Source organism: Antechinus flavipes, chromosome 1 (assembly GCF_016432865.1).
Source record: "Antechinus flavipes isolate AdamAnt ecotype Samford, QLD, Australia chromosome 1, AdamAnt_v2, whole genome shotgun sequence".
Lineage (NCBI taxonomy): Eukaryota > Metazoa > Chordata > Mammalia > Dasyuromorphia > Dasyuridae > Antechinus > Antechinus flavipes.
The window spans coordinates 720,915,258-720,926,806 of record NC_067398.1 but is presented as its reverse complement, the minus strand read 5'-3'; the positions used below and the strand labels follow the sequence as shown (position 1 = coordinate 720,926,806).

The window sequence follows — 11,549 nt, the reverse complement described above, 5'->3', positions numbered from 1 at the left end:
TCTACTTAGTCTCCCACTCTTTCCCATGAGGGAAGAAATTCCCCAAATCTAACAAAAACGCATACACAAGCCCAACCAATTTGCCCAAACATGGCCTGCCTTCTCTGCCACCCTGAACTGGGATCGGTCTTGGATGAAAATGTCTTGAAGGCGTAGGAGTAGAAAAGGCAGGTAGGTGGACAGGGCAAGGCTGATGGAGGCAGGGTCCAGTGGCCACAGCTGGATATCCGACCCCTGGGTTTCTCTGGAGAATGAGGTAAATCCAGACAAGGCTACTGCCATAAGGGAGGGAGATCTGGAGCAGGAGGGGCTTCCTCCATTGTGGGGACTGTCAGCCAAGGAAGGTGGGCAGTTACTGGAACATTTTAAACAGCAAGCATATGACTAAGATAATGACTAATGAGGGCGTGGCCTAACCCTCCCAGAGTTCCATCTGCTGGTAGAACTTCCTCCTGGGCCAATGGGCTGGGAAGGATTTGTTCTTATAAAGGCTGCTGGGCTTTTGGATGCCATAATGGGATTTGTCAGTCGTCTCCAGAATGGTAGAATGAGGGCTTCAGCACACCTGGCCTGATAAACTCTAGTGGATCAGCAGAATGGGTTAGGTTCACAAAACCCAAACTACTCCAGCTTCTTTGATAAGAACTCACTAGTTGACAAAAATTGCTGGGAAAACTGGAAAATCGTAGGGCAGAAAGTAGACATTGCCCCAAATCGAGCATCCTATAACAAGAAAAGGTGGGAATAGGTTCATGACTTAGACATAAAGGATGATTATCAGAAAATTAAGAAAAGGAAGGAATTTATGGCCAAAGAACTAGAGAATATTATGAGATGCAAAATGGATAGTTTTGATGACATTAAATTAAAAAGCTTTTGTACAAACGAAACCAAGGCAGTCATGATTAAAAGGAAAGCAGGAAGCTGGAGGAAAAAAATTTTTTTGTAACCAATGTTTCTGGTAAAAGCCTCATTTCTAAAATTTATAGAGAAATGACTCAAATTTATAAGAATACAAGCCATTTCCATTTGATAAAGGATATGAACAATTTTCAGATGAAGAAATGAAAGTCATTTCTAGTCATGAAAAAATGCTCTAAATCCTACTGATCAGAGAAATGCAAATTAAAACAACTCTGAGATACCAACTCACACCTGTCAGCTTGGCTAAAGTGAAAAGGAAAAGATCATGATAAATGTGGGGAAACGGGAACACTAATGCATTACTGATGGAGTTGTGAACAAATCCAATCATTCTGGAGAGCACTTTGGAACTATGATCAAAGAATTATAAAACTCTTTGATCCAGCAGTGTCTCTACTGGATCTGTATTCCAAATAGATCATAAAAGAGGGGAAAGGACCCACATGTGCAAAATTGTTTGTAGAAGTCTTTTTGTAGTGGTGAGGAGCTGGAAACTGAGTGGATGCCCAACAGCTGGAGAATGGCTGAATAAGAGACTGACAGGAACTGATGCTGAGGGAAATTACTTTACGGAATAGGGGAGGGGGAAGATGGGGAGAACAACTTGGAATCCAAGATTTTGCAAGGGTGAATGATGAAAACTATCTTTGCATATGTTTGGAAAAATGAAAAGCTATTAAAAAAAAAAAAGATGAATTCTCTACAAGACCCTTCCTTGCTGTTCTCCAGCAGACCTTGTACTTAGTATGCTCCAAGGAGGTTCCTAACATATGGCAAAGCCTCAACTCAGACTGCTCTGTATGGAGAGAGACTTGTAAGAATATGGGCTTCCACAGGGTCATAAAGGGACTTAGGGAGAGACAGAAAGAAAGGGGGTCTTGCAGAGTTCATCTTCATCAGGCCAAGTTTTACAAGTCTCTACAGAGTCTGATTCAGCAAGGAACAGGGTGAAAATGTCCAGAAAAATGGGCTTAGTGGACTGGGTTTGTCGTCTCCTCACAACTCCTCTCACAGGGAAAGGCTGCTGCCCTGGTAGTTTAGTTCAGTATTGGAAAGAACTGAACCACTCGCAGAAGACCTGATGGTGAACAAAAAGGATTTCTTAGTAGCACAGCTTGCGAGGTAAGGCCGGGGAACAAGAATCCCACGGTGCTGCCATGGTGGACAGCTCCCTTACCTGGCTGGTCCATGACATTCTTTCAGTCAAGCATCAAGCCCAATTCGTGGTTCTTTAAATTTGGGAAACCAGAAAGCCATGTCAAGGATCTGAGCCCTAGTTCTCTGAATTGATTAAATTTCAGAGCCTTTGAAGGAAAAGCCGGCCCAATCTGCCTGGGAGTGGGGTGAGGGAGCTCCCCAACACAACCTGCTCCCCATAATCACACTGTTTCCAGTGCAGCGATATATTGGGTCCTACTCGAACAGCCTCAGGCTGTGTCCGTGGGCTTTCCTTGCCCGGTCACATACACAGGCAGGCCATCTGGCAGCAGGACAGGCAAATAGGGCTCAGGGGATGGGAGGTGGCTGAAGGGTAATGGGAATCTTCCCCGTCAGCTTTCTGAGCGGGGCTTTCCAAATGTGAGGCAGTGGACAAAAAGGTGACAGGTGACCGATGGTCAGCCTGTGAAGGCGCTAGTAAAACTTTATTTGCATATTCGGAATCAGGGCTTAATGAAACCACCGGAGAAAGTTAATGATACCTACAACCTATCGTAGATTAGCAGGAGCTGAGTAAAATGACGCCCATTGCTACTTCTTGCCCTCCTCCGTGTGGAGCCGGTAACCCGGAATTGGGGTTAACTTCAGGTGCGTGGAAGGTGGATTGTGGGAAGCATTTTCCAGTGCACAGGCTGAGGCTAGCCGGGGGTGGTTGGCTTTTATACAAGTTCGTTATATCGTCACTTTCTGAAGGCAGGGATATCTACTGACATATTGACAATATACTGTTGCCTGGGCTGGAGGAGGCCATCACGCTGGCAAAGGTCCTAAATTGCACGCTGGCTCATCTAAGACACAAGGGACAGGTCGGCCCTCAAAGAAGTCAAGGTCTGCTTCCTTTTGGCCTGGACTGGAAGAACACAGATGATACCGATTCAGTCTGCAAAGAGCTCCAGATAATTTCTCCCCAGACACCAAAATAAAAAGCCCCGAGGCTTCTTGAACTTGTCTGGGAGAGCCCGTATTCCTCCCTTGAGTACTTTGATGGCTCTTACATCCCAGGTCATTTGCAAATCTGCCTCTTTCAAGGCTGCAGCCTGCCCAGCACCGTCTCTCCTCCAGGCTCCTTTTGATCCTGTGGAAGCCCATATTCTTAGAGGTCACGGTCCATAGAGAGCAGTCTGAGTACAGCCTCTGACATATCTGGAACATCGCTGGGATGTACCGAGTGGAAGGTCTGTGGAGTTCAAAGTGTCATACCAATTCTCAGGTAAACACGACTGCACCCGGCCGTAAGCATAGGGCCCGCAATCCTGGAGGGGGAGGCGGTGAGGGCTGTTCAAGGAGACCAGATCCTAGAGGATTACTTTGTATTTATTAACGAGAGATCCCAAACTCCTGAAAGCTCAGGAACATCTATGGAAAAGACAGGAATTGGGTTCCAGACTGGCCCTGACCAACAGACTTACCTTATCTCAGTGATTTTTCTCCCCAGTTACATGGGAGAAGGTATGAGAAAATGGGGAGATCTGAACCTTAAAGCTACTATTGGATATACTTGGTTTATAGCCTAAACTAGAGAAGACTGAAAATTGAGAAGGATATGAAAGGCTCGCTATAAACTTGCTTATGATCTTGAGGCAGAAAAGAGTTTAAAGAAGGGCTCGATATTTGTTTGAAAGCGTTTGCCCCGGGGCTAAGAGTCCCTTGCCAGAGAAGGCTAGCGGCTTCAGCAGGCAAGACGGACAGAACAAGGCAGTGCGGGCTTTTTTGCTAGTCCCAGACTAAGTAAAGCAAGGGTTCTGCCTTCTCTGAGCTGGGAAAAGCCTGCGCATCTGGGCTTTATCCCAAGAAAGCCTGGTTATTGGCTCTTTCTTTGAGAAAGGGTCAGTCAAGGATTTCAGTGGAGCTGGACGCGGCTAAGCCCCCTCCACAGGCAGCAGCATTCGGCGGCGAGCACGGGGCCACCGAGAGGAGTAAGCGGCAGCCACGGGGGAGTGGAGCATCTTTTTCTCCACCCTGAACGTGTTTTCCTTGGGCGAGACCCTCCTTTGCTGGGCTCAGGCTGCACTTCTTCCCACATACACCCCTTATATTCCTGCTCTTCTCCCTGATGCTGTATTTACTGGGGAAATTTTGTTGCTACTTAAAACTGCTTCTCTTTAAAAGGCTTTGCTTTGAACTCACTGCATTTTCTGGCTGGTTATTACAGCCAAGGCACCCTGGGAGAGAATGAGCTTATCAGCAGCCCAGTTAAACCAGAGGCCCCACTCTCCCAGTTAGGGGAGACCTTCAGATATATACGTTGGGTAGGCTCACGTGTGGAGCCGTTTCCTGTTAAAGGCAGAGTCGTTTCACTTTTGGGTCTCCGTCCCCAGCACACAGTAGGTACTTGGCAAGTGCTTTTGGTACTAATGCAGCAGAAGTCCAGTTTGCTCCCCCACAGGACCTCGGTGTTGGCCAGTCCTTTCCAAGACCAAGCCTAAGAACAGCTTAGGTGTCAACCTGGTGAGGAATGACTTGGCTGTCGGCTGGGGTTAACTCAAGGACTCTCAGGACAAGGGTCAAGGAAATTCCACACCTTGCTGTTTTTGTTTTTATTGCTTTATTGATGTCCTTCCTTTTTACATGAGTCATTGCTGAACTTATAGCAACTCCCACCCAGAACAACCTCCCGTTAATAAAAAACAAGAACCACACTGACACGACCCTGGGCAAGGATCACAATGGCTGCCCTCATCTTGACCACCTCGGCCAAGAGGTGCCATCTTGGGGGCAGAGTCAGTGAGTATGCGGTTCTTTTGCTTCTACATCAGTTCATACAAATCTCTCCATTCTCTGGATTTCTCTGCTGCTTCTTTTCTTTTTGCACAATGATGTTTCATCACAGTCACAGAGCGCAGCGTACTCAGCCCACCCACATCAATGGGCCCTTCCCCCATCTTCTTTCCAGTTCTTGGCTATCACACACACACACAAACACAAATACTGCTATGGATATTTTGGTGCAATCTGAATGTTGTCTCTGTCCTTGGTCTCCTTGGGGCAGGGGAAGGGCTCCTGGCTAACAGGACAGGAACGGTTGGGCCAATTCACAGCCTTCCCAACTGTATTTGTGTGATTATCTTCCCAAAGATCTTCCAACACCGAATCTCATACCTCATTAAGGAGCATCAATGTCAGAGAAAAGTTCTCATCGGTGGGAAAACGAGAACATATGAAGAGAACTTCCCCATGGACCCAACGCTTGGGCACACCTACTAGACTTGTTTCCAAAGGAAAGGTGGGGGGACACAGAAGTTAGAGAGGCAGATTTGACCTCCCTAGAGGTCACTAAGTTCTTGTGTGGGATGCTGTAAAAGGGACTCTTGTAATTCTTAAATTCTTAAAATTCGGGAAAGTGTCTTCCCCTCCCACTGGCTTTCTCCTCTGTAGAAGGGGTTTATTTGAATCCTCCAAAATCATTAACTTTCTTTTTTTTTGTTATTCTCAATTTCATTATCTTTATTTTTTTTTATAATAACTTTTTATTGACAGAAATCATTAACTTTCTTCAAGAGAACCTGCTTCACATCATGTTCATATCTTAACAGAGAAGCATTCTGAGAATGGAAATGGAGATCTTTTCATCCACCTTATAAATTCCTGTTCTCTTTAGCTTTAGACTTGCCTTTAAAGGGAAAGTTTTATTCTGGGTTTAAAGTTTTTTCTTTACGTGTTCTTGCTTTATAAAATCAAACCAAAACCTAACAATCCCTTCCCAGTAATGCTCTACTCCTAAAAGAACTCTGCTTTCCTCAACTATACTTTTTTGTAGTTGTAAAAAGGAAAAGTGTCACCTACCGACTTCCTCTGGCAAGCAGAAAAGTGCCCATTTCATCACGCTTGGCTACTGCTTAGGGCCGGGAGCTCTCCCGTCTCTGGGCGCTGACTTTCTTTGCATTACTGGGGTCACTAACTACACTGCTCTCTTGCTTATATTTCCTTTGCTCTGTCGCATCGGACCTAGTCTTTTCAAGTGTCTCTGATTTCTTCCCGTCTGCCAACAATCGACACTATCAGCAGAGCCATTCTTGAATCGATGGGACCTTGTCCCACCACAAGTTGTGACAAAACCGGCATGGAGGCGTCCGGGCCAGAGGATCCAACTGCTAGCACATAACTCTGCTCCGACCGAGGACTTGTGGACCTGGAACCGTGTTGTCCCCTGCCTCCTCAAGCCTCCTGACCCAAGCCGCTCTCACCAAGCAGATTTAGGAAGAACCACCTGGTGCTTCCTCGCGTCCTCAGCCTCCTCTCGGCCCAGCGACTGCTTCCGTTCCTCTGCCCACCCAGACACCCTTCCCTGCACAGACGACAGTCTCCTAGCCAGGCTTCCTGCTGCAAAATGCTGGGTGGTCCATCACCACCTTCTTCCTGACTTTCCTGTTCCAACCTTTCAATGGCCCAAGTGAGATGAAGCCCTTACCTTTTGGTTTGGGATTCAAGGCTCCTCACCAGTTTAGCGACTTTTGGGACAGTTCCAAATGGCTTTCCAAAATGGCTAAACCAATTCACAGCTGCACCCATGGTGCACGGATGGTCCCAGTCTTCCCCTAGCCCCTCCAACATCACCTCCCTTTCTGTCACCTGCCCTGCTCTGCTGGGTAAACCCAAAGGTTCTCCGGGTCTCGAATTGTTCCTGTCTTGGAGCATTTTGCATATGGCTGCTGCGAACTGGATGTCTTCCTCTGAGAAGGCTCAGCTGAACTTGAATGCAAAGCCATCTGGGAATTGAGTCACTTTACCTGACTCCAGGACAGACTGGCTAGGACAGATGTGGATGGACGGAGGTGGAGGACACTAACCCTGGGCAGGCCAAGAAGCCTTTACTTCCCCAACCTGCCTTAGATATCACCTGCCCTGCTCCCTAGAGCTTCGGGCTTCTTGCCAGAGGGAACTACTTCCCTGCAGAGGCTGAGCCAAGCTGCCCAGATTCCAAACCCCGAGTGAGCCCTACAAGCCCAGGGACCTCACAGCCACAGGCGTGACCCCACAGCCACGGAGTGACCCCAGCAGTGGGAGTGACCCCACAGCCACAGGAGTGACCCCAGCAGTGGGAGTGACCCCACAGCCACAGGAGTGACCCCGCTGCCACGGGAGATGCTGCACAGAGTCCAATCGGGATTGAGGCCTTGGGGAAGACTCTCAGACTGGGACAGGGCTCCAGCTGCCAGCTATGGAGTCGGGAGCTGCAAGGTGGGGCCTCCTTTGGCCCAATCACTGCCCTTCAGAAGGGAGTCCTGCCAGGATGCTGGCTGCAAAGGCAGGGTTGTGGGAGGCTATTCTGTGCTGGTGACATGACTGTCCATCAGTGAGTCAGAACCTCTCTGAGCCCTTTTCCTTGGGAGTCAAATGAAGGGGTGGGAGGTGATTTCTAGTCTTTGGGGGATCTGGAGAACTCTTGTGATCTATCCCAGGCAGCTCCTACGGGGCAGAAAAGCCTATTTCAGCCAAATAAGGAAAGAGGGCAAGCTCTGAAATGAAAGGCTGTGAGTTCAAATCTCAGCTCTGTCACTTACTAGCTGGAACCATTGTCAAAGTCCTCCCCTCTCTGGACCTATTTTTTCATCTGTAAAAAAAGGGGTTTGGACCAGTGGAGAGTCCTAAATTGTGAGGAGCCCAAGGGGAGGGCTGGGGCCTGCTGGGTTCTTCTTCTGAAAAGAAAAGCACCTCGTGCAGGGTTCTATCAATGGCACAACCATTGGTAACCCCCACCCCCACCCCCGCCCCTTGTCATGTGTGTTTAAGGACTGGATTTCTCAAAGCTGCTGAAACCTTTGCTTCAGATGACCCGACTTCTGACTTCCTGCCTCAGGTTAAAGACCACAAAGCGAGGGCCTGGAAGGCAGCAGACCTTCAACTCAGGAGCCAGTGTGGCCACCCTGGGGGAAAAGACCCAGATTGGGCTCCTTCTGGGGGGTGGGGAGGGGAGATAGCAGGGAGGATGTAACCTCGGGGCATCCCTGGAGAAGCCCTCTCCAGACTCAGAGAGGCCCCTTACCCAGAGACTGAGACTGTTCCAGGGGTTCACCGTTTCTAGATCCCGCCCTCCGTCTGACGACAAAAAGCCAGGCCACAAAACCTTTGAGATCATTTTTATTGAGGGTAGCAGAATGGAATTGCAGAACCTTAGAAAGTCTACACCACGACGAGGTGGCGGGGGGAGGGGGGGGAGTATGCTGTATTGGGGAAGGGAAGGGATGCTGAGAATTCAGCACATTGTCAGGGAACAGTTAAGGAGCAGGAGTGAAGTCCTGAGTGATCCAAGGACAGCCAGCACCTCCTCATCACCATCATACACAACGATTTGGTTCTCACTATGGCAGCTTCTCCCCCCACCCCCCACCCCCTTTCACAACTCCCCTCGTCAGCTCTTTACAGAAAAGCCACAGTTTTGGAGGCAAACAACAAAACCCACTGTTCTACATCTGTTGCCCACCCGGCGGCCGGAACAGCATCGAGTGAGCTCCCGTCCGCACGCTTCCCGAGTGCCCGGCCACAGAGGTTCCCTCTCAACGGCATTAACCTGAGAGGCTGACAATCAGAAAAGTCTAAATACTATGAGAGAAGCAAGTGGTATGGAAAGAGGAAAGGACCAGACAGTTTCAGAGAAAGGCCACCATTTCCCGTTCAGAGGCAGTAACAGGGCAAACAGTGGCTTGGTCTAGGCAGGAGTCTGATGCAGGAGTTCAACACGCTTTTGTTTGACAGAATTTGGCATTTTATTACAAATCCAAAGGAGGGGAACAAAAGTCCATCCCAGATCTCAGCCAAGGAGGAGACGGTGGCGGTTGTGCTGATGACGTGCGCTCCTCCGCCCCCGGAAGACGCGGGCAGCTCCCACACGTGGGCGTGCACCCCATTTCCTGGAGAGGGCTGAAGAAGCTGGGGATATTTACAGGGCAGCGACGTGGTCACTGACAAATGAACATTTCATAAACCTCTCACTTTTGCACGACACAAAGCAGAGAACCCTACATATCTCAATGCCCCGGGGGGGTGGGGAGGGGAATGGCAAGTTTTGGAATCGGCCCTTCCTCCATGGCCCGGTCCTACTCGGCAACTAGATGAGGCTAAAGCTCTGAGAGCGTCTGGGACGAGATTTTAAAAACTGAGGAAAAAGGCGATCTTCCATCACCATAATGACCACGGCAAATATCTGGGTAACAACAAATGGATATTTTCTAGGCTCTCATTTATTTGTTTATTTATTTATTTATTGGGGGGGGGGGAGCGGTGAGGAGGGGTGGAATTTTTAAGAGACAGCAACATTTTAATCCTTTTAATTCCATATGATTGCAAATCTATAATCACTTTTTATTTCTACCAAAAAAAAAGCAGTCAAAATGTTTATAATATTAAAAACCAAACCAAACCTAAACAGCCATCATCAAAGGGCGGCCAAAGATCTTCCAAAATGAAACAGGCTTGTCTGGAAGGAGGGGCAATGCCTTGTTTCGGATTCTTAAAAAGGGGACTGGGGGGAAGGGAGGAGGGGAATGACCTTGACCCAGAACAGCGACACCTCTAGGGGTTATACAAGCAGAGTCCCCAACTCCAATTTTGTTCTCCAGGAGAATTGCAAAATTCAATATTAGGGGGAGGGGGGACTCTGCCAAAAATCTCCAATTCATTCTGATGCAAAGTTTTCTACTGGATGGAAAACAATGTCAGCAGAATCGGCTGGCCAGTGTCCCGGGGACATCTGCAGGTAGCATCGGGAGGCATCTGGGGGGAGGGGTGCCCTCGGTCTGGGAGCCCACTTCTTCTTAGCCCAGAGCTGGACGCTCACCGCTCTCCCCAGTGCGGGGCGGCCCCGGAGCCAGGCTGTAATTCAATCACACACACAAGCAGACAGTCGGGGCTTTGCCCATTTAATCGACATCATTTTGATAACATCAGCCAGATTTACACGCCAGCCGGGCTCCTTCCTCATCACAGGCTTCGCCCTTGGGTTTGGCCTCTCGGGTTTCTTAGATGTTACAAACTCACAACCCGTATCACAAAGCAGATACCGCAGGGAAGGAAGGGGAGAGGAGGGCGCTGCTGGATTGTAGGCCATTTTTTGGAGGGGAGGGGAGGTGGGGAAGGGAAGAAGGTAGGGAAAAGGGGAGTTCCAAGGCATTGTTCTGGGGGTAGGGAGTGTGATTAAAATGAACGCAATAAAATAAGAGCTACAAAGGGGAAGGGAGGGATCGGGAGTGTGCACCACTCACTAACTCTGTTTTAAACCTGAAGAGAAACCGAAGATTTGGGATAGATTTGGGCAAGAAAAGAACACACCATCCTTGAAGGTAGATTGAAGCAGTGATTTTTAAAACAAAGAAATCAGAACTAGAACATCTTAAATTTTTAATCCTTTCTTTACAGGTTTACCTAGACCACTTTTGATTAAGAAAACTGTAGAAAGTTAGTAACTGCCACAAGTTAGCGCCAGGAGGTGGCCCCTGTCAATTTCCCAAAGAGTCCTGGTGGCGGGGTGTTGGAAATGCACTGCTCCGGATCTCCGCTCGCCCTGCTTGGAGTCAATCACGGAAGATTTAGTCCACGGGTCGCTTTTCCCCATATTTCTTTGTAAACTCTTCAGCGTTCTTACAGAATTTTTTACGGTCCTTAGAGTACTCTTCAGCTAGGTCAGCCCGGAGGGGGTGCTCAGGCTGGGGGTCGTTCACCAGTGCTATGAGGGACTGGATGACTGCCAAGAAAAGGACAAGGGCGGTCAGTGCTGAGAACACGCGCCTTCGCATCGCTAGCCCGGCAGAGCCACTCCCCAGAGAGCTCCGCGCGCTCGGTCCCCGAAAACACCACTGCCACAAGAGGGCCGACGACACTCCCGCCCCGCGCCAGCAGTCGGGGACCGGGGACCGGGGCGAGTGGCCGGCCGAGCGCTCCAGAGGCTCCCGGAGCCCCCGACCGTTAGTGTGAGAGGGGACCTCGGGATTCAGCCCGGACAGCAGAGCCGGAAAGGGCCTGGGCGGTCACGGATTCCCAACCAACCCCCTCATTCTACAGACTCAGAAACTGAGGCCAGAGAGGAATGCAGCCAGCAGGTCAGGACTTGAGGAGGAGGTACTGTTCTGAACCACCCACTCTAAAGGGCCGTGATCCCGGAGTCCCACAACCTCACGGACACAAACAACGGTCACAGAGTCGCCGGCGCCAGATGGGCCGGAACGCGCCCGCCGCCCCTCCGAGGACCCCACGTTTCACTCTGCTCGGGGGAGGGACGACGGGGTCCGGCTCCGGCAGAGCCCGAGCCCCGGGAGGCCGAAGCAGGAAGAAGCAGGGAGAACAACGGCTTCCACAACCAGGCGACTCCCGCTCTGGGCCTCGAGGGAACGTCGCATATCCCAGTCGTCACAGTCAGAACGGGACGTGGGACCCGGGGGGCCAGAGAGAGTCTCTGCCTCGGACCCCGAGGGACG

The 11,549-nt window shown here is 49.7% G+C and overlaps 1 protein-coding gene across 1 annotated transcript in view; it reads right to left on the bottom strand.

The window, feature by feature from the left end:
* Positions 1–8,204: 8,204 nt before the first annotated feature.
* Positions 8,205–11,549, bottom strand: part of UBE2L3 (ubiquitin conjugating enzyme E2 L3) — a 57,291-nt gene continuing 53,946 nt past the window's right edge. The window contains exon 4 of the mRNA XM_051973280.1: positions 8,205–10,819. Within this exon, the coding sequence (XP_051829240.1) occupies positions 10,665–10,819 (155 nt within the window). The 3' untranslated portion in view covers positions 8,205–10,664. The remainder of the gene's footprint in view (positions 10,820–11,549) is intronic.